Here is a 21,668-nt window from a genome sequence, read left to right as displayed (position 1 = left end):
GACCTGGAGGAATTCCTCACAGCTAGAAGTTTCCAATCAATAACAGGTCCTCAATGTGGAAATTGGAAGTTACTTCTCATAATCCAGCTGCTCTAAGGGAATGGAGAGATGTATTGGACAGCTCTGCCCAACTTGTAAGAAAATCAGCCTTGTCCACAAAGAGTTATTCAACCATCCAAGCAAGACAGACAATCCTTATTGGGGATTCCATACTCAGAAGAATTGAAGAAACTGAATTCAGCAAGAGACAGGTGGACAACAAGATGGTGTGCTGCCTTCCTGGAGAGGTGTCACTCTAAGATTGCGTAGGTTTTGAAATCGATGGGAAAGGATCCATTGCTGATGGTTCATATTGGCACTAAGGACACTGCATTGCAGAACATCACGCAGATAGTAGATGACTTCAGGGAATTTGGAAGAATGCTAAAGGAGGACGTCCATGCAATTTTCTCTGAGATCCTTCCTGTTCCATGAGCAAAGGAAGAGAGAAGGCAGAAGATTCTTGGAAGTGAACTGCTGGCTAGGTAGGGTGGAGGAGTTTGGCTTTTGTGGAACATTGGTCCACCTTCTACAGGGAGAGAGCCCTGTTTAGTTTGAATGGCCTGCACCTCGGTAGAAGTGGGACCAATCTCACTGGGGACAGGCTGGCTAGAGCAGTCAAGAGGGGATTAAACTAATAGCAAAAGGGACAGGTAAAATAGTGAAGATATGTGCACTCAGCACATAATCAAGATGTTGAGACCAAAATTAATCAAGGAACCAAAGAACATCACCAGAAGATCCTGGGTAACAAACAAGAGGAACTGGAATTTCTCATTTATGAGCATAAATTTGATCTAATTGGTATAACTGAAACCTGGTGCAATGATTCCCATGACTGGAATATTAAAATCAGTGGTTATAATCAATTTAGGAAAGATTGAGGGAGGGGGGAATGGGAGTGGAACAGAAGAAAATGATTTTGAATGTTTATGGACCAATATCCTACCAGATAGAGCACAAGATAGGGTGCTGCTATAGACCACCGAATCACACTATGGAGCGGAATGACTGGCTCCTTACATGCCTATCTATAACATATTGTGGGGAAAAGCTGTGTGATCACGGGGGACTTCAGTTTGAGTGACACATGCTGGAGCTCCCATGCTGCCAGTAGTAAAACATCCTTGGAGTTTCTAAATATTATAAGTGAGAATCTCCTAACTCGAAAAATGTTGCATACAACACAGGGGAGCTCTCAATATGAGCCCTTGGCTTGATGGATAAAGAGGAACTGATACAAGTGATATATACCTGGTGCTGTAAAAGGGCCAATTTCGCAAAGCTGAAAACAATTCTGAGGCAAACCAGCTGTGAGGAAGAATTTAATCCGAAAAACTGTGTGTGATTATTGGAAATTATTTAGAACACTTTACTAGAGGTGCAAAAAGCCACAATCAAGGAAGAAGGCTGTATCAGTTAAAAAAAACCCAACACCTGGTTTAGAGGGGAAGTGGAGGTGTGTGTATATAATCAAATGCAAGAAAAGAGAAGTAGATAGTAATGAATATAATTCAGAAGCTAGGAAAGTATATTAGGAATAAATCCTAACATTGATCTATTAGTAGATGGAAATGACAAAATTATTTATAATAATGGAGAAAAGGCAGAAGTGTTCTGTATTTGGTAAAAAAACAAAACAAAACCCAGATGTTATGGTCATATCATATGATAACATTTTTTCCCTTTCCATTAGTACCTCAGGAGGATCTTAAACAGCAGCTACTAAAATTACACATTTTTAAAATCAGCAGGTCCAGGTAACTTGTATCCAAGAGTTTTAAAAGAGCTGCCTGAGGAGCTTTTTGACTGTTAATGCTGATTTTCAGTAGGTCTTGGAACAGTTGGGAAGTTCCAGAAGACTGAAAGAAAGCTCATGTTGTGCCAATATTTAAAAAATGTTAACGGGATGGCTGGGGTAATTATAGGCCTGTCAGTCTAACATTGATTCCCAGGTAAGATAGTAGAGTGACTGTTATGGCACTTGATTAATAAAGAATAGAAAGAGATGAAGTTTACATGGCACACAATAAATGGATTAAAATCTATCTGACTGAGAAATCTCAAAATATAATTGTAAATTGTGAATCATCGTAGAATGGATGTGTTTCTCATGGGGTCCTGCAGGGATCATTATTGGACCTACACTATTTAACATTTTTATTAAGGACCTGGAAGAAAACATAAAATCATCCCTGATAAAGTTTGCAAATGACACAAAAGTTGGGGGCAGTGGTAAATAACAAAGACAGGTCACTAATATGGAGTTATTTGGTTCATTTGATGAGTTGCAAGCAAACGATATGCATTTTAATATTGCTAAATGTAAACGCATACATCTAGGAACAAAGAATGTAGGCCATACTTACACAATGGGGGATTATATCATGGGAAATAGTGATTCTGAAAAAGATTTGGGCATCAGGGTGGATAATCAGCTGAACATGAGCTCCCAGTGTTATGCTCTGGCCAAAACAGCTAATGCAATTCTTGGCTGCATAAACAGGGGAATCTCAAGTAGGAGTACAGAGGTTATTTTACCTCTGTATGTGGCACTGGAGCAACCACTGCTGAAATAGTGTGTCCAATTCTGGTGTCACTATTCAAGAAGGATGTAGATTAATTGGAATGAGTTCCAAGAAGAGCCGTGAGAATGCTTCAAGGACTAGAAAACAAGACGCAAGGAGCTCAATTTATTTAGTGTAACACAGAGAAGGTTAAGGAGTGACTTGGTTACAGTCTATAAGCACCTACATGAGGAACAAATATTGGGCTCTTCAATCTACCAGAGAGGGGTATAACACGATCCAAGGGCTGAAAGGTGAAGCTTGATACATTCAGACTGGAAATCAGGCGTAAATTTTTAACACTGAGAATAATTTACCATTGGAACATCTTACCAAGGATCATTGTGGATTCTCCATCACTGACCATTTTCAAATCAAAATTGGATGATGTTCTAAAAGATCTGCTTTAGGAATTGTTTTGGGGAAGTTCTCTGGCCTGTGCTATACAGGAGGTCAGACTAGATGATCACAATGGTACCTTCTCGCCTTGGAATCTATGAATCTGATTCGCCTCTCCCTGTTAACTTTGTCACCCACACTAATGCATTCCGGCTCTTTGTCACCCTCTAGTCACTCAAACACCTAAGAGGATAATAAGTTTGCCACTTCCTTCGAGCTAAGGGTATTGGCTCTTCAGCTCAGGTAGTGGAGATCAGAGAAACTAGGTTCAGTCCCTGCAGATGACCAATCCAGGAGTATCAAAAACCTCATCCTATTGGGTATTACTTGGTGGTGTGTATTAGTTTGGTAGGACCAAATCCTGGCAAAACTCCCATTTGCTTCAAGAAGGCCAGGCTTAGCTCTCGCAGAGAGCTCCTCCGCCAGTGACAGTCGGTGTAGCCCTGTGGACTTCCATGCAGCTATGCCCATTCACGGCAGCAGAGTCTGTGACCCTTACTGTTTAAGAGGGCTAGGTAAATACTCCAGTGTCCTGATTGTACATTTGTCTCTGGAAGGTCTGTTGTTCAGACGATATGCAGGACAGGTTGAGATTTAAATGGAAATAATGTTAGCAGATGGGCAGAAGAGTGAGTGCATGATCACATTCATGGCTTCTATTGGCCTCCTATATCAAACTGAAGCTCCTGTCTCTGTCTTCAAGGCTCTGCCTATCCCAGCTCTTGACTTTCTCTCTCTGCTGTTATCTCCACTGACTCCTCCAAGTTGCACAACAAATTGACTTCCTTCTCCAGTTCCCATATCTGGGCTTTCTTCCATGCAGCTTTTTCTACCTGAACCCTCCATCCCCCTTCCCCCCCGCCCCCAACCTGATCTGTCCTAATGCCATCTTCTCTCCTCCAAGTCCCTCTCTCTAAATCAAATCCCTTCCAAATGCTTAATGCTTTGTCCCCCATGTGTAGGGCCAGATTGTGATTCCTTACCTGTGTTGAATAGTACCTTACCGCTCAGATAACCCCTTTGTAGTAAGGTGCTATTCAGAATGGGTTAGGGTATCGGAACCAGGCCCATAGAGGCAGTAGCTAATCTGAAGCCAGGCCCTCATAATCAAATAATGACACCTTTAAAAAAAAAAAGGTAGCTGTCAAAACACATGGTTGGTCTGTGTCACGGTTCAATAACTTCTCAACCACTGTTGTTGCTGTGCAAATAATATATAACACAAATAATCATCAGAACAGGGAAAGGGGCAAAGGGAAAGTAATGGAGATTTTAAAATCTACAATAGGAACGCAGGAATTGCCAGACTGGATTCAACCCAAGAACCATCCAGTCCAGTTTTCTGCCTCAAACAGTAGCAGATGCCGGATGCTTCAAAAGAAGGTGCAAGGAACTTCCTCACTTCTAGTAGGTAGAGATTGGTTTAAACCCTGAAGCCTGATGGTTAATATCCCTTCCAAACTTCGTTAGTATCTTTGCGTTATCATACCTTTTGAATCTCACTTCATTGTTAGCCTTGATGGCATCCATGTGGCAATGAGTTCCACTGTCTAATTAGGTGTTGTGTGGGGAAAAGTGGTTTCATTTTCTCAGTTTTGAATGATTTTTCTTATGGATGTGTGCTTGCCTCTTTAGGCGTGGGAGAGGTAGAGACAGCCCTAGGTGGGCAAGCTAGAGAAGGGCAAAGCAAGCAACCCGGGAAATGGAAATGATTACTCCATGAGCGCAGCACGTTGGTGGGCAGCAGCGGCTCAGCACACGCAGTAGCAAGGGCAATCACTTCCAGCCAGCACCAAAAGCGATGCATCCGATGAAGTGAGCCGTAGCTCACGAAAGCTTATGCTCAAATAAATTGGTTAGTCTCTAAGGTGCCACAAGTCCTCCTGTTCTTTTTTCAAAAATTAGTGTTCCCAAGTCATATGCCTAAGCGTCTAAATAAAACTACCTATTTGGCGGGAATGCACTGATGAGTTTTGAAAATCTCTCTGTAATCTCTACCTCCTGGACAAAACATGCAGTCCCCAGTATGTGTCACTTGAGTATTTGGAAATATTTCAGTAATCAAATAAGGCCAATATTCATACTGTTCAGGAAGTGTATTTTTTTTTGTCTTGCCAATCCCTAATGCAATAAATACATCTTTGTAAAGGGTTCTGCACAGTGGTGAGCTGGAGCCTGTTCGCACCGGTTCGCGTGAACCGGTTGTTAAATTTTGAAGCCGGTTTAGAACCGGTTGTTAAAGGGGTGGACAAACTGTGGCCCGTGGGACCATCCTTTCCGTCCCACCTGAGCTTTCGCCTGGGAAAGCTCCCCTGAGAATTTTTACTCACCCAGCGGCACTCCGGGCCTTTGGTGGGACTTCGGCGGCGGGTCCTTCACTCGCTCCGGGCCTTCGGCAGCACACCCGGAGCGGCTGAAGGACATGCCGCTGAAGGGCCGCCGAACATCCAGAGCGACTGAAGGCACCAGTTCTTCAGCTTCTGGCAGCTCATCACTGGTTCTGCATTGTAATTTTTGGTGGTAGTCAAACTTTTTCATCTGAACTTTGTGTGTGTGTTTTAAAAATGGCTTTTTGACAAAACAGAAATTGTGATTTGAAAAGTTTTTTTGGGGGGGGAAACAGTGTTCATTTTCTCCATGAAAACCTTAAAGATGTCAAAGAAAACTGTAGAAGGTTCATGTCAAAAATTTTGCCTGGAAAAGAACTCGTTTGTGACCAGCTCTAATAACTTGGCTTTTATTGTAATTCTGCTCGACCAGTGTGGTGTTTAGATTAATGTGCTGAGGCTTTTCCGAGCCCCGTACAATGAAGTTTTGGTCCATAACCATGGCTATGAGGCTTTGCTGCAATACAAATAAATATAAGAATGATTGAAGGATTTCAAAGCATGCCTTGTAGTGATAGATTCAAGGAGCTCAGTCTATTTAGCTTAACAAAGAGAAGGTTTAGGAGCGACATGATTCGTTTATAGGTACCTACATGGGGAACAGAAATGTGATAAATATAGGGCTCTTCAATCAAGTGCAGAAAGGTATAGCAGGATTCAGTGGCTGGAAATTGAAGTTAGACAAATTCAGACTGGAATTAAGTGGCAAATTTTTAACAATAGGAGTAATTTACCATTGGAACAACTTACCGAGGGTCATGGTGGATTTCTCCATCACTGGCATTTTTTAAATAAAGATTGGATGTTTCTCAAGAAGATATGCTTTAGTTCAAACCAGGAACTAACTCGGGAAGTTCTATGACCTGTGTTATACTGGAGATCAGACTAGAGGATCACAATGGTCCTTTCTGGCCTTAACAGTAAAAAAATATATTAAAAAAAAATTATAAGGATGGGCACACTTGCTTTGCCTAATTTTATACCCACCCGAACATCAAGGGTTAAAAGGTATGATTCAGACACACATGTTTTGGGGATTGTGCTTAGACGGTAATAGACGGCTCAGAGGAGGAACGCTAATGAAGAATTAAATGGTATATAAAATTATGCATTGTACAGGGATATCCCCTTTTAACAGACTGGAGCTTGTCTCCGTTGTTCTTCCAGCCCTAAAACATAACACGGGATTCTCTTTAGCTAGAATGTCTCTCTCTCTGGAGCCAACAGAGCCCCGTTTGACTTCCTTGAAACGAAAATGTCTCATTTCAGTTTCGACAAGACGGCATATTTTGCTGAAATGTCCCCCCCCCCCCCCAAAAAAAAAAAAAAAAATGTTCCTACCAGCTGTAATTATGGTAGCACCTATGAGCTAGTCATGGAGCAGAGCCCAATTGTGCCAGGTACTGTGCAAACACAGAACCAAGAGATGGTTTCTGCCCCAACCACCTGAAAATCTAAGCAATTGACAACTCCGTCCCTGCAATATTCCACAGATTGTGAAGCTCATATGCAAAACATAAACCTCTCTTGCTCGTGGAACCTGAGAGTAGCTGAGTAGCACAGTCAATTGAGATTAGCTGCATATCCTAGTTAAACCAAAGGTCGTCTTGCATGGAGAAGGTGGAGTTAAAATAAGTCTCTTTATAAAGCAATGGTGTGCTTGGGATAATGCACTGAAATGTAGGATTTCATGCCTAAAAGCATTGCCTCTATTCCCTACTGAAGATTATGAGCTGTGCCTCAAAGCACAGAATCAGGCAAATTGTTTTTTATTGAAACATACAGTAATGCAGGGTGAAAGAAAAATCAATTTAGCACAAGCACATCACATTTTGGGCCCCAGTAACTATTGATATCTGCTGTCCTGGAGCAAATCATATCCTCGACACGTCTGACAGCTGCTGTTTCTCTATCTTCCTTTCGTTATCTCTAATAGCCATGGTCTGTTCTGCTACCTTGAGAAAACTAGTTGGTACTTATTTGATAGATAGGGTTTTTCTTGTGCTTCTAGCATCAGTTTGTGGATAATGCTTTGGCCTGAAGAGATCAAAGCTAAAATTGATCTGTGTCACCAGTACACCTTGTGTAGTCTAATGCCTGTACTCTGCTCCTGAACTCTCTGACAAAAAGAAAAGGAGGACTTGTGGCACCTTAGAGACTAACAAATTTATTTGAGCATAAGCTTTCGTGAGCTACAGCTCACTTCATCGGATGCAATTCTGACAAAATTTACTCTCTCTGCCATAAAACAAGAGAATTCTAGGCTGCATTCTTATATTTTAGGGACTGTGTGCTGATGTGTCCATGCCACTCTACTGTCCACAGCTTGTCTAACTGCAGGAGCAGGGTGAATAATGCGTATTTTGGTTTCTTGGCTATTTTTAAAAGTAAAAAGAAATATCTGGGGATCAGCCTGAAAACGGCAAATTTTCAGTGAATCAAAAAGTTGGAAAAAAATTCATTTCAGGTCAAACAAAACGTTTAATTTGACCCAAGAGAAACATGGTATTTCAATTTTAAGAATGTTTAACCTTTTTAAAAAAATAAAATAAAAAAAAGAGGACATTTTGAAACAAAAAAGTCATTTTGATCAAAAAAATCAAAAACTGTCCAAATGAAAAGTTTAATATTTTTTTCAGATTTTTTTTCTTTCTAATTAAAAAAAAACCTGTCAGAAGCTTCATGAAACATTTCAGTATTAGTGAATAGTCATTTTTTATTTAAAAAAAAATTGGCCACAAAACTTTGTCCAGTTCTACCTGCTTGTACGTTTTTATTAGAAGCTTTGTCAAACAAGGATTTTATTCTGCTGTCTTCTAACCATTACAAAACACCTTGCGTCTCTCCAAAGTGCTCAGCTTCCATCAGTTTCAGGTTGACCATCACTACCAATTTAAACAGCAACATAGTAACCAAATGATATTTATATCCTCCACTGTTCCTGTGTTTTCTCAAAATAAAGAAATTAGAATTTTGAGCAACGTTTCATGTATGTTAACAGATGTATCACAGCCCTAAAGAAAGGAATGGCTGTGTTTGAATTGAATGGATTGGCTAACTGTCTGGAAGGGAGAGGTCTTTCTACACCACGGAGCCAGTTTAAAGTCCCAGGGATTGCAGCTTTAGTTTCAGAAAATTTGACTCCTGATGTGTTTGTTGTTAAAGACAGGTTATTGCTTTGTGTCCAGGCTAGTGCATTTGGATCAATATTTATGCCCTTGCTGAGAGGAAGGTGAAATTACACATCTTTAAAAGACTGGCTGCTCCTCTAGGCCTTGTCTAGGAAAATAAGTTATGCTTAAAAATTATGTTTGCTAACATGTTTCAAAACCACAAATGAAGACGAGGGTTTAACGGATTTAAAACACGTTAGATGGTTGTGATCAACCCTGGGGGATAGAGGGATGCAGCATTGATGAGAAACAGCTAATATGTGTTCTACATAACCTATATTACTTGTCTAGACATGGCCTTAGCAAACCACCCAGCACATAAGGTTTTGCCTCTAGAGCCTGATTTTAAGTGTGCAATTGTTGAGGGTACCAACAGAAATCATCCAGAACCTCCCCCATTATTTGCTTCACGGGGGCCTTCTGTTTTGTTTTGACAGTGACTTATTTGACGCATGAGGGGATTTTAAGACGAAGGAGAGAGTGTGCCTGGGTGACAATCCATGCTGGTTTTTCACCCTCAGTGAGACCGGACAGTTTTTATGTTCTTAAAAACAATTATATCCATTGCTTTTAAGTCAGATTTCCCATGGGAGTTCTGTAATCATACTCTGGGTCGTTTGGCCTTGTTCTCCATCCACTCTGACTCAGGGTTATGAAGGTGGATCTAACTCTGCCAGCAGCCAATGGCCGCAAAGCACTGCTGGGGATCTCCAGAGGAGAGAGGAACTGGATGTACCCATTTCCCCAGCAAGGTATCCTTCCCCTGCAGCGGGGGAATGGGCGGTATAGGAGATCCTTCAGTGGTTCCATGCTACTTGATGATCCTCCTATATGGGGGAGATCTAGGGGCTGGATCAGAGGATTAGAAGCACTTTGCACTGGAGGAATGTCACAAAGTAGAGCCAAAGTTCCTCTTTTTTCCTTTTGAAATAGTATATTGCAGAGTTCCTCCCCCCCCCCCCCCCAAGGTGGAGTTTGCAGGCTTGGCAGGTGGAAAATGCAGATGGTTGAAAATTTTCCATCCAAACTCTTTTATTTATTTATTTGTAACGGAAAAATTGGAGTTTCAGTATGTTCACAGATATCAGCTTTCCTCAACAAATATTTTATTTTTTGTTGGAAACCCCCAAAACTGAAAAAGGGGGTGAAAAACTGAATATGTTTCTGTTTTTTAATCTGAAAACCAAAAAGATTGCGGTTTTGGAGGGCTTGCGGGGGGCATTTTCATCAAAAGTTTAAATTCTCACCAAACTTTTCAGCAGAAAATAAGTTTTTACTGAATTTTTCAAACAGCTCTAGTAGAAAACTCAACTTTTTCCTTGGAAGTTGGGCAAGACTGATATGGAAATCAAATAAAAGGCTAAAAGAAACATGGACTCCTTCCCCCTCCATTCTATACACACACACTGCTTGGTGCAATTATGCCGCAAGGCTTGGGCATCCACACATATGACACTCATCTGCTGATTGCACACTTGACATTCAAACCGAACCAACCAGACAGTCTGGGGATGGGAAATTTCCCCTATAACTATATGTACTGTACTGCATGTCCATATTTCCACTCTATTTGACTTTTAGAGTTAAAACACGTAGACAGTTTTATGGTCTCATGGTTCTAGCTATGATCTAAAAGGACACTGTTGCTACTAATAAGAAATGAGGTTTAGAAGCTACACCATGAAATTAAATGTAATTCTTTATGAATTAAATAGGTCCCCAGTGGAACCCTTCCCGTATTGGCCTGCGACTAGAACGCAGTAAGTATTTATTTGGATGTCAAACCACCTACTAGTATATTACGAATCTGTTAGCTGGTGTTTCTTCCTAACACTATTACACCATATGGGCTAAGCCATTAGCACTTTTGCTAATTAATATGTATGACTAGCTAATTAGCTTCCCCTCAATTAAGGAATCTGTTTGAGGATTTTCATATTACCCTCGCTCAGCATGCACCATCATGTCAAATATTAATATTAGTATGGGACAGCAGTTTTCAGTGGAAAGCTGCCAGTGCCACCATCAGGAGTGGATTTACCATGCAACAAACCATGAGGTGGCACGGGGCCCCCAAAATGCAGGACAAATATCTGACAACCTGCCCCCGAGTCCTGGCCGGTGGTGCAGCAGGGCTCAGGCAGGCTGTCTGCATGCCATGGCTGGTGTCCCCATGCCGCTCCCGGAAGTGGCCGGCTGCTGGCACATCTTTGCACGCCACTGGCAGGCACGGGAGGCAGCTCTGCGTTCTGCCCCCACCCCCGGGCAGTGAACAAAGACCCACTCCCACCCCCTCCTCCCAAGGGGCGCGCAGAGACATGCCAGGAGCAGCGCAGCAGGGCTAAAGCAGTTCCCTGCCCACTCTGCCTCCCTCCCTCCCTCCGCTCCACTCCCGGAAGCAGCTGGTATGTCCCTGCGTCCCCAGGGCGGGTGTGTGTGTGTGTCTCTGCTCGCTGCCCCCTCCCCGAATGCCGACTCCGCAGCTCCCATTGGCCAGGAACTGTAGCCAATGGGAGCTGCAGGGGAGGTGCCTGCGGGCAGCGGCGCACAGAGACACTCCCCCCCCCCCCGCCTAGGAGCTGCTGCCAGAGGTGTGTGTGTGCCGGCCACTTTGGGAGCTGCACTGCCCACCTCCTACACCCCAACCCCCTGCCCCAGCCCAGAGCCTGCACCCAAACTTCCTCCCAGAGCCCACACTCCCTCACCCCTTCTCCCATACCACAACCCCCTGCCCCAGCCTAGAGCCAGCACCCAAACTTCCTCCCAGAGCCCACCCCCTGCCCCCCCAACCCCCTGCCCCAATCAAGGTACCTCATTTTATTTTCATTTACTTCCCATTACTTATAATATAGGAGAAGGAGGAAGGGGAAAAAAAGGACGAAAAATGGCAGGGGGTGGGGTGGACAAGAGACGATATTCTTTTTCTTGGCTGGGTCCTGAGGGTGGCCCCCTGAAAATGAAGCTGCTCACAGGGCCCCACAAACTCTAAATCTGCCACTGGCCACCATCATTGCTGATACCAGTCATCACCCTTCTTGGCAGCCTCAACAGAAAAACCGGGGAGGGCTGAATGAGCCATTGAGACTGGCCTACTGGTCTCTCTCATTTACATAGTTCTTGAAGGACATGGGCAGGGAGTGGAACTTGGATGGCCAGTGCCCAAGCTGCACCTGTGTGAATCAATAAAGGACTTCAGATGCCCGTGATGTCATCCTGTACCCTTTACTTGCACTGGCGCCTTCGCAGAGTAGTGGGCACTGTCTAGGATTCTCTGCTCCGTGCCTCCCTGCAGTTCCTTTGTTTTGGCTCTGTGGCTTTTTTCCCCCCTTCCTGTGTTTGCATTCATTGCCCCTCATAATTAGTTGATCCTTGTTTTTCTGTAGCCCTCCTCCTCATTTCTATGAGGGATGGCTGCATGTGGGGGGTTTTGGGTGGAGTCACACCTATGTCTCTAGGGATCAAATAGGTTAGACACTTTAAATGCATTGACTCTTCAGTTCTCTTCACTGAGCCATGGGCATAGTCTGAGGTGGTCTACTTTGTGTCCTCTTCTGGATCCCTGATTTTGAACCTGTGATTCACCCCTCCTTTTTTTTTCCCCCCATTGTTTGTCCCCCACCATTTAGGTGATCCTTGGTTTTCTTTGTGTCTCCTCTTTTGTTGAATGGGCAGCCATTATTGTTTCACCCACCGCTGGTGCACTTTATATGTACCTTTCACCCCACTTCCCTCCCTGCACTGTTCTGATGTGTCCCAAGCAATCTGTTCCCCTTTGTCTTTCATTTTCATAGATATTAAGGTCAGAAGGGACCATTATGATCATCTAGCCTGACCTCCTGCACAACGCAGGCCACAGACTCTCACCCACTCCTGCGATAAACCTCTCTCCTATGTCTGAGCTATTGAAGTCCTCAAATCATGGTTTAAAGACTTCAAGGAGCAGAGAATCCTCCAGCAAGTGACCCGTGCCTCATGCCGCAGAGGAAGGCGAAAAACCCCCAGGGCCTCTGCCAGTCTGCCCTGGAGGAAAATTCCTTCCTAACCCCAAATATGGCGATCAACTGAACCCTGAGCATATGGGCAAGATTCACCAGCCAGATACCCAGGAAAGAATTCTCTGTAGTAACTCAGATCCCACCCCATCTAACATCCCATCACAGGCCATTGGGCCTATTTACCATGAATAGTTAAAGATCAATTAATTGCCAAAATCATGTTATCCCATCATACCATCTCCTCCATATTTTCTTTGGTTTGGAGGTGGAAACATATCGAAGCATCCTCAATTGTGTGTGTGAATTGTTTGGGCTTGTGAGAGAGTTGACCAGTTTGATGTTCTGTGTGTGCAAGCTACTGTTGTTCCCAGGTTTAGGCCCTTTTGAGAGCCTTGCTTCCTCACACAGAATATCAAACTGGCCAACCCTCTCACAAGCCCAAACAATTCACACACACAATTGAGGATGCTTCGGTATGTTTCCACCTACAAACCAAAGAAAACAAAAGATAAAAATGCAGACAGGACTACACTCTGTCCTTGTCCTGTATAAGGAATTCCCATTGAAAGGGACTTTTTATGCCAAAATGGTGAACAGAATGTGGCTCATATTTAAGTGCAGCGAAACTTACCCATTAGTTTGGAATCTAGCCCTGTCCGTACAGTGGGGCTTTCTTTGTGGGGTGTTAATCACTAGCCCATTGATTTCGGTGAGATTACTCTCAAGGAGTAAGGTACTACTCCATGTAAGTAAGGGTGGGAGAATCTCAGGCCTAGCTTGCAAATACTTCACAAAGTCAGAAAGAGACAAAAACCACTGGATTTTGCATTTGACAAATGCTCTACGGCCGCCATTTATTACAAGCTAGATAACAGAAACAATAGCCCGCTGACTTGGATGATATGTAAAGACACTTGGACTTGCTCCCAAAATATGAACCAAATTTTTGGAGGTTCAAATGGTTTTGTCAGTATGCTGTTAGTAGTATTCCAGTAGCAGCCTCTGACGGGGTTGGGACTCACCACCACAGCGCCTCCTGCTGTTCACTCTGGGAATTAGCTCAGTTCGTGCAGAGCGCCCTCTGCCAGTAGTGTCCTGTCTGTCTCTCGCCCTAGATTAGCGTCTCGACCTGTGTTGCTCCCAGCTTGTGGCGTCCTCTTTGGGACACTGCCCTCCGGCAGTGCCTGCTGCTCCAGTCTCACCCCCTTCCAGGGGTTTGGTGTTATCAGCAGTCCTTCTCTTCACCCCAGCCACAATGGCCAACCACACCCCCACAGTCTAACCCCTTTTGGCAGGGATCTGGTGCAGTCTGTGATGGCCACTCCTAACAGCCAGGTGGAAGTGCAAGGGGGAAGGGGGGGACCCAGGGCCACCCTCTACTCTGGGTCCTGACCCAGGGACCCTTTGGTGGCAGCCTTCCTGGCTGCCCTCCTTCTCTCCCTTTGTCCATCTCTCTCCCTGGGCTGTTTCCCCTTCGGCCCCTTTGCACCAGGTAGGCCCTTTTTCTCAGGGACCGCAGCCTGGCAGGAGGTCAGGTCAGGTCAGGTCAGGTCAGGTCAGGTCAGGTCAGGTCAGGTCAGGTCAGTGCCCTGCCCTGCCCTGCCCTGCCCTGCCCTGCCCTGCCCTGCCCTGCCCTGCCCTGCCCTGCCCTGCCCTGCCCTGCCCTGCCCTGCCCTGCCCTGCCCTGCCGCTAGTCTCCTCACACAGGAGACAGCCCTTGACCCTCTGAAGGCCTGGGAGAGACTGCCTGCTCTCTTCCTGGGCAGCCTTTATATAGGGCCTAGCCTAGCCCTGATTGGCTGGCTGTAATACTGGCCCTGATTGGCTCTAACAGGCCCTCCCTGATTGGCTGCCGCCTTGAGCAGCTGCTCTGGCCTGTTGTAGCCCAATTTGGCATGGGGGTGGGGCACCGCCCCACCACACAGCCCCACTGATGTATAACACATAATGAGAGAGAGACTTTGCCCTAAAGAGCTCACAAGTTAAATAGACTAGAAGGACAAGGAGAAATAGATGAAGTAACTCAGCCAAGGTCATGCAGCAGGTCAGTGGCCGAGCTGGGAACAAACCTCAGGTCTCCTTACTTTCAGTCCACTGGCTGACTAGGTCCAAGAAGGTTGACAGAGAGTTCTTGGGTTATAGGAGCTCGTCCAAACAGAAGCTGACTTCCTAATCGCTACTGTTCCACCCATCACTAATTACCGCTGAGCATGAAAAAAGCAAACATTTGACCAGAAACAGTTCAGGGGTTCAGAGACTGAGACATCGTCTCACATGGTGCCTTTCTGTTAAACCTTCCAAGGCATGGTCTAAAACTTCTTTACAAAAGGGTTTGTGCAATTATGAGCAATGAGTCCCTTATAGAGTAGATGAACATGAGTCAGCCACATAACAGCTGTTGTGCATTGCTTCTCAATGCGGTGTCATCTTCACACTTGAATCATCATGAGGATAAAATCTAATACAAATCCTATGTGGGCTAGATGTGGAGAGTAAGACCTGAAAGCACCAAATACATCAGAAAACAAACGGCTTCCTTTTCACTTCAGGCCCAATTCATGGGGTGGAATGTGAATTGCAACCACTGCTTAACTCCTGTGTGTCTTGCATTTTATGGTGAGTCATTGCAGGGGATGTATTATTCAAACCATTTTATCTTGCTTCTTTGTCATTCTAGATGGGCCCTATTTGAAGGATTCCGTTAGCATTCAAAGCTTGGCAGTTTCCTCCATCATTACTCTGTACTTTACAGATCTGGGTCAGCAGGTCAGTTGGACCACAGTAAGTATGTCCTTGCAACAATCAACACGATAGATCTTAATGTACAACACATTTCAAGCTTCAGATTGCTCCCACTTCCTTGGCCTGTCCTTCTCTATGTCAAATTGCATAATTATTTTATCATCCCTCAAACCCGAATTAAGTGATAGTCAGCCAAGTTATCAACCTAGTAACTCAGACATCCAATTAAAGATTAGAGGATGGACATAACAATAGTCCCTGAGGCAAAAAAATCAATTTTTAAAAACAAGTTTATCTTATCGTAGGCTAACCAGTGAAGGACCTTTAACCAAAGATGTTTATTTACTGCACAGGCTCTTTGGGTTTCAGAATGAAAGGAGATACAGATATAAAACTTTACTAAAACAGGAAGTTTTGTAGTCTGATTGTAGTAGCTCAGTGCATTTACCCATCAGTTCACCTGAAAGGGGAATAGGAAGGATCAGGCTATAGATTACGTTATGAAGCTGACTAATGAAGCTAAGGATGCCAAGGTATTTTAACCTCTTTGATATGGAGTGCCACAATGACAGAATTAATTTTCAATAGATACTGAAATTTACTTTATGAAATAGCAACGTAGTTAAATTACAGTAGCGCCTGCGGGAGGGGGCTGACTGATCATTGTGCTAAGCGCTGTACCAACACATACTAAAAGGCAGTCCTTGCCCCAAAGAGATTACTGTCTAAATAGACAAGACAGTTAAAGGTGGAAAGGAAATAGAGGTATACATCACACATCAGGTTGCAGAGGTGGGATTAGAACCCAGGTCTCCTGAGCTCAATCCAGTGCTCTGTCTACTTGACCATGCTGCTATACCCTATGGCTTTTCTATAAGGTATGGTATGTGATTTTTGGGAGCTCCAGACCCATCAGCAAACAGAGCTTTTGGGGGAGGAGAGGGGAATTCCTGGTTTTTGCATGCGGAAACATACGTTATTTAGAGTTGCTTGGTTTCTGAAAGTGATAAAAGGAAGTATGTAGTCATTCATAGCAATCAATACTCTGTAAATTACTTACACTTCTTTTAATGTTGCACTTGAATTAGTTTTTAATTACCATCGATGAGGAAGGACCATTTTCTCACAACCTTCCCCATACTGAGTATTCTACTGCTTAGCAGTCAGAATTAAAGCCCTTCTCAATGGGCTAGTTGGAGCCATATTGCATGAAGGGCAGTGTGGAACTGCTGCCTCCCAGAGGCAGCCCTGGGATGGAATTGTGACTCAGGGAGCCACCCGCCTCTTGGACAGGAGGGAGTGAATGACCACAAGTCTTAGAAGGGAACAGCTTCCTCTCGGCATGTGCCTAGGCAGCTACTCTTGACCCTCTCCCAGCCCTCTTGTTGGAGGGGCATGCAACAAGAAAGCAGGGCCTCCGCTCTGCACCAAGCCAAAGATCCAAGTAGGTCGAGCCAGGGCTTGGGAAGGCAGGGGAATGTGACTGTCCTGCTCGCCTTGAGCATGGTCAGGGCCCAGTCTAGCCCACTGTGAGGAAGACTGTGAGAATCTGGCCCTTAGTATTTCCATTTCTTGATCAGAATCGATAGGAGAAGCTAATTGGTAGCTTGTAGCCACAGCCCTGCCACGGGGCAGGGGAGCACTGGAAAGATTCCCACCTTAGAGAAGCAAAATGTTTCTTAGAGCTGCTCGCTTGCACTGTGGGAAATTAATCTGTGACACCCCCTCCCCCCCCAAGGGACACAACACACATCCCCCCTCCTCCCAACCAGATACTAGCCCTTGAGCTCCCTGAAATATACGGGCTGCCATTCCGGCTGGTCCTTACAGGATAAGTCTTGGCTGCCAAGCCTGGGCTAGCTTCGTACACGTGGAGCATCCCCATTGCACAGTGCTACCCGTGCCTGACCCATGTAACTGCACCCACGGTTCTGTACTGGCCCGTGTGCTGGGATGGATTTCTGGGGGCGTAGCCCATGGTTCTTAGCAGTGCGTAAAAGCTGGCTACTCTATTAATTCATTCACAGGGTGCTCTCTCTCACCTCGCAGGGAGCTGCTCTCTGTGGCAGGGACAGGGGACAATGCTTTATGAACATAACCGCCAAGTGGGGTTACTCATTGTTTATGCAGATAGTTCTGAAGGTGAAAGCAAACAGCATTTGGCAGGAAGAGCTTTTAATGAGCGTGTCATCCAGGAACTCAGTTTGCAAACCATGAAGTGGGCCATAGCGCACTCAACTGACTTCTCTACCTCTCCACTTCTTTCCTGTCCGCCACGCTTAGAAGTGGGTCTTCACATCACACCTTCCCCAGGAGGTGGGTGTGAGATTCTGGACAGCTGACAGTATGCCGGCAGGAGGATGTATTGGATGGCATCTCTGTATGCTGCACTTCCACAGCCATTGAGCAGGCAACAGTTGGGTTAAGACACAGTGCAGAAACAGGGAGCAGTTAGACAGGAATATACAACCCCGATGGAATTGTGGGATAGCACTGGAGGACTAACAGCACCCTCGATTGATTTGCGTGCATTCTCACTGCAAAGAAGGCATGTTGCCAGCCAAGGTCAGCTCTAGGATTTTTGCCACCCCAAGCAAAAAAATTTTGGCCACCCCCGCTTTTTTTTCATGCCCCCCTGCCACCAGCTTCGCCCGAACTTCACCCCTTCCCCAAATCCCCGGCCCCGCCTCCTCCCCAGGGTGTGCCTCATTCCCCCCCCATTGCTTCCTGCGGCATCCCCTCCCGCAACCCTTTGCCCTAGCTCACATCTGCTCCTCCTGCTCCCTTGAACAAGCTGCCTCTCCGCTTCTCCCCCTCCCTCTCAGGCGAGGGAGAGGCAGCGCGTTCAGGGAAGCAGGCAGAGAGGAGGTAAGCGAGGGTAGGGGGGAGCACAGGAAGTAACGGGGGGGGGGGTAGAAGAACCAGTTCCCCACCCCAGCTCACTTCCACTCCACCACCACTGCCTCCCCCGAGCGCGCCGCCACTCGGCTTCTCCTCCCTCCCAGACTTGCCGCACGAAACAGCTGTTTCGCGTGCAGCAAGCCTGGGAGGGAGGGGGGAGAAGCGGAGCGGCGGCGGCGCGCTCAGGGGAGCAGGCGGAGGCGAGCTGGGGTGGCGGGGGCACATTTCTAGGGGCGCGGCAGGGCCGGCGCCAGAATGCCGCCCCGAGAAATGTGCCGCCCCAAGCACCTGCTTGTTTTGCTGGTGCCTAGAGCGGGCCCTGTTGCCAGCCCAGGCTGAAGTGGAATTCCAGCTCAAGCCTACAGTCCCAGCTGTCCCTGTTAGCTCGGGCTTAATGCACCCTCCAGCCTGGGTGCGAAGTTTTTTTATGTGGAAAGATGGGAGAATTAGGGACAACATGTGGGCTCTAGCTGTGATAACTCTGTAGGGAAGACATACCCACACAAGCTGAGTGTGGGCAGTGGCCCCTCAGTGCCTCCCCTGCACAGCTGCATAAGGTGTAATGGAGCAGCAATATGATCTGCTCCTCAGTAATCCAGGTAGGTAGCAATCACTGTGCATTACTAACCATTACTGCAAATCACTTACAGAACGGACCCATTTTGACTGTGCCTAAGCAATGAACTAGTGCTTTGCAGACACATCGGCAAAGGGCATGTTACTGCCCGACTTTTGTCCTGGCCAAGGGCAGCTTCCGGGTCAGAGCTGCAAGATGGCACATCTCTTCCCTGCAATTTGTGATGGTCTTACAGTCCTAGCCCTCTAGGCTTTCACCTGTAGGCATTTGTAGCTGTTCTGCTGAATGAATGCCACATAGATTTCTGCTTACCCTGGAGGGCAGAAGGCAACACCCTGAAAGGTGCATTCTTGAAATCTGAACTCAGAATCGCAGGAGCATCTGCCCATTATGCTCTTCCCTTTGCATGTTTAGTTCCACCACTTCAGCCAGATCTTCAGCTGGTGTAAATCAGCATAAGTGTGTTGACTAGGGTTGTCAACTCTGACTGAAGCTATTCTGGGAGATGTTTTTCCCCAACATGACAATGTCATTTTCTTAAAATAGCTTATTAAAATCTCCTGGATTGCTTTCAGTAGTCACCAGGAGATTGATGCTGATTCCGGGAGACTCCAGGCCAATCCAGGAGGGTTGGCAACCCTAGTGTTGACTTCAGTGGAGTTAATTCAATTGACCATGTATGGCCCATTGACTTCCATAGAGCTATGCTGATTTACACGAGCGCTTCTGGTGCTGTTTCATGTTTGTAGATTATTTAGTTGTAACAATAACTGAGTTTAATCTCTTCCTTCCCAGTGGTTTATGTCGCCTAAAACATTAAGCATAACCAAAGCTTAATTTCCCATTGTAAATAATGAATTTATAGCGAGGCATCAGTACCACAGGTGATAGCATCTTTTACTATTTAATCCATGTGTAGAAAGTCCTCCCCATGGATTTCTCAATATTCATCTTACCACATTGTCATAGAATCATAGACTTTAAGGTCAGAAGGACCATTATGATCATCTAGTCTGACCTCCTGCACAACGCAGGCCACAGAATCTCACCCACCCACTCCTGTAACAAACCCCTAACTTATGTCTGAGCTATTGAAGTCCTCAAATCGTGGTTTAAAGGCTTCAAAGTGCAGAGAATCCTCCAGCAAGTGACCCGTGCCCCATGCTGCAGAGGAAGGCAAAAACCCCCCAGAGCCTCTGGCAATCTGCCCTGGGGGAAAATTCTTTCCCAACCCCAGATATGGCGATCAGCTGAACCCTGAGCATGTGGGCAAAACTCACCAGCCAGACACCCAGGAAAGAATTCTCTGTAGTAACTCAGATCCCACCCCATCTAACATCCCATTACAGGCCATTGGGCATATCTACCGCTAGTAGTCGAAGATCAATTAATTGCCAAAATTAGGCTATCCCATCATATCATCTCCTCCATAAACTCATCAAGCTTTGTCTTGAAGCCAGATATGTCTTTAGCCCCCACTGCCTCCCTTGGAAGGCTGTTCCATATACTAAACTGTCTCAGTTCTCAGCAGGAGGAATATTCTTCCTCACTGTGCCATTAGTTTAAATATTCAGAACTTTTATGGTAGGGTTATTCTATAACAGCATAGTTACAGTGTATAAACTATTGTATTGTACAATACAAGGCATTTAAAACTTTTATTTATTTAAGATTTATAGGTTTCAGAGTAACACCCATGTTAGTCTGTATTCGCAAAAAGAAAAGGAGTACTTGTGGCACCTTAGAGACTAACCTCAAATAAATTGGTTAGTCTCTAAGGTGCCACAAGTACTCCTTTTCTTTTTAAGATTTATAGTTATTAATGATTATAGTAGTGCTCCATGGCCCCAGCCAAATGAGCTGCAGCAGAGATTTGAGCACCTGAGTGCACTGGCCACCGGGCTACTGGGTATTCTATGGTGGGTTGGCCCCCTATGCCGTTTTTTCATGAGAGAGAGCTGACTTGGTTTGGGCACCTGGCTCCCGGAGAGAGTCCACAGCTGAGAATCCCAAGCCGAGATTAGCATCTCCCTTCAGACCATCAGTCAATCATCTAGAGGGCCAGATCCATGGGAATTAGGCACCTTTGTGAATCTGGGCCCTAAACCCCATCTCTTCCCTCTGCATTTCAGGGCTTGTGAGCTTACACAGATCTCCACTCAGCTTCTTGGCTTCTGAGCAGCCCTCTCTCTAGGCACCTAAGTCTCCCCATGCGTGATATGAGAGCCTGGGCACCTAACTTGGAGATGAAGATTCCACTTGGCCACAGGGCACCTAAAAGTTAGTTGTTGCAACTCCTAAGCCACTTTTTGAATGTAACCCCAAGTGATTTACGAGCCTAAGCGCCAATTTCAAAAATGACAAAGGCACTTAGGACCCTAAATCTCATCAAAAGACAATGGAGCTTAAACTTTTAAGTGCTTTGTCACATGAAGTACTGTAACTGGGCCTCACCATGCTGTGCTGGGCTCAGCCTCCTGGCCCCGCTCCCCAATGAGTCAGGACCACTTCTAGCTGGTGCAGCACCTATGCTCTTTATTCCTGTGTCCAGTCCCCACCACCAAGCTCTAACTATTTACAGGTTCAGCCTAGCACAGGCCTCAATGGCACCAGGCTCCTAGCTCCCTCTGAGCCTACTCTCCTCTCCTGGTCTCCATCCCCCTGGGCTAACTTCCTCCTAAGCTTTTAGCCCCTGTTAACGAGGCAGGCAGGTGAGGCCAGTTTCCAGGCCAGTCCTAGCTAGTGGCCAGCCCCTACCCATTTCCCCTGACTGGGTGGCAGGAGCTGTTTAGGGCTTCCTCTGCAGTGCCCTGCCACCAGTACTCAACAACTAACATTCCCTCTGAGGACAGTTCTTCCCCACAAACTAGTCTCAACAGGTGCTGCCA

General features: G+C 45.7%; 1 protein-coding gene across 4 annotated transcripts in view; it reads left to right on the top strand.

Moving 5' to 3' along the window:
• TECRL (trans-2,3-enoyl-CoA reductase like) overlaps nucleotides 1–21,668 on the top strand; it is a 116,443-nt gene that overhangs the window by 51,717 nt on the left and 43,058 nt on the right. For 2 of the 4 annotated variants that reach the window (XM_037896577.1, XM_043545647.1), the window contains exons 3-4: nucleotides 10,281–10,325; nucleotides 15,238–15,326. In XM_037896577.1, coding sequence (XP_037752505.1) covers nucleotides 10,281–10,325; nucleotides 15,238–15,326 — 134 coding nt within the window. Of the gene's footprint in view, nucleotides 1–10,280; nucleotides 10,326–15,237; nucleotides 15,342–21,668 lie in introns of all 4 variants that reach the window. The other 2 variants (XM_037896576.1, XM_007069914.4) reach the window with 1 other exon arrangement.

This window comes from Chelonia mydas, chromosome 4 (genome assembly GCF_015237465.2).
Source record: "Chelonia mydas isolate rCheMyd1 chromosome 4, rCheMyd1.pri.v2, whole genome shotgun sequence".
In the NCBI taxonomy this organism is placed as follows: domain Eukaryota; kingdom Metazoa; phylum Chordata; order Testudines; family Cheloniidae; genus Chelonia; species Chelonia mydas.
This window is presented reverse-complemented; position numbering and strand designations above follow the sequence as displayed.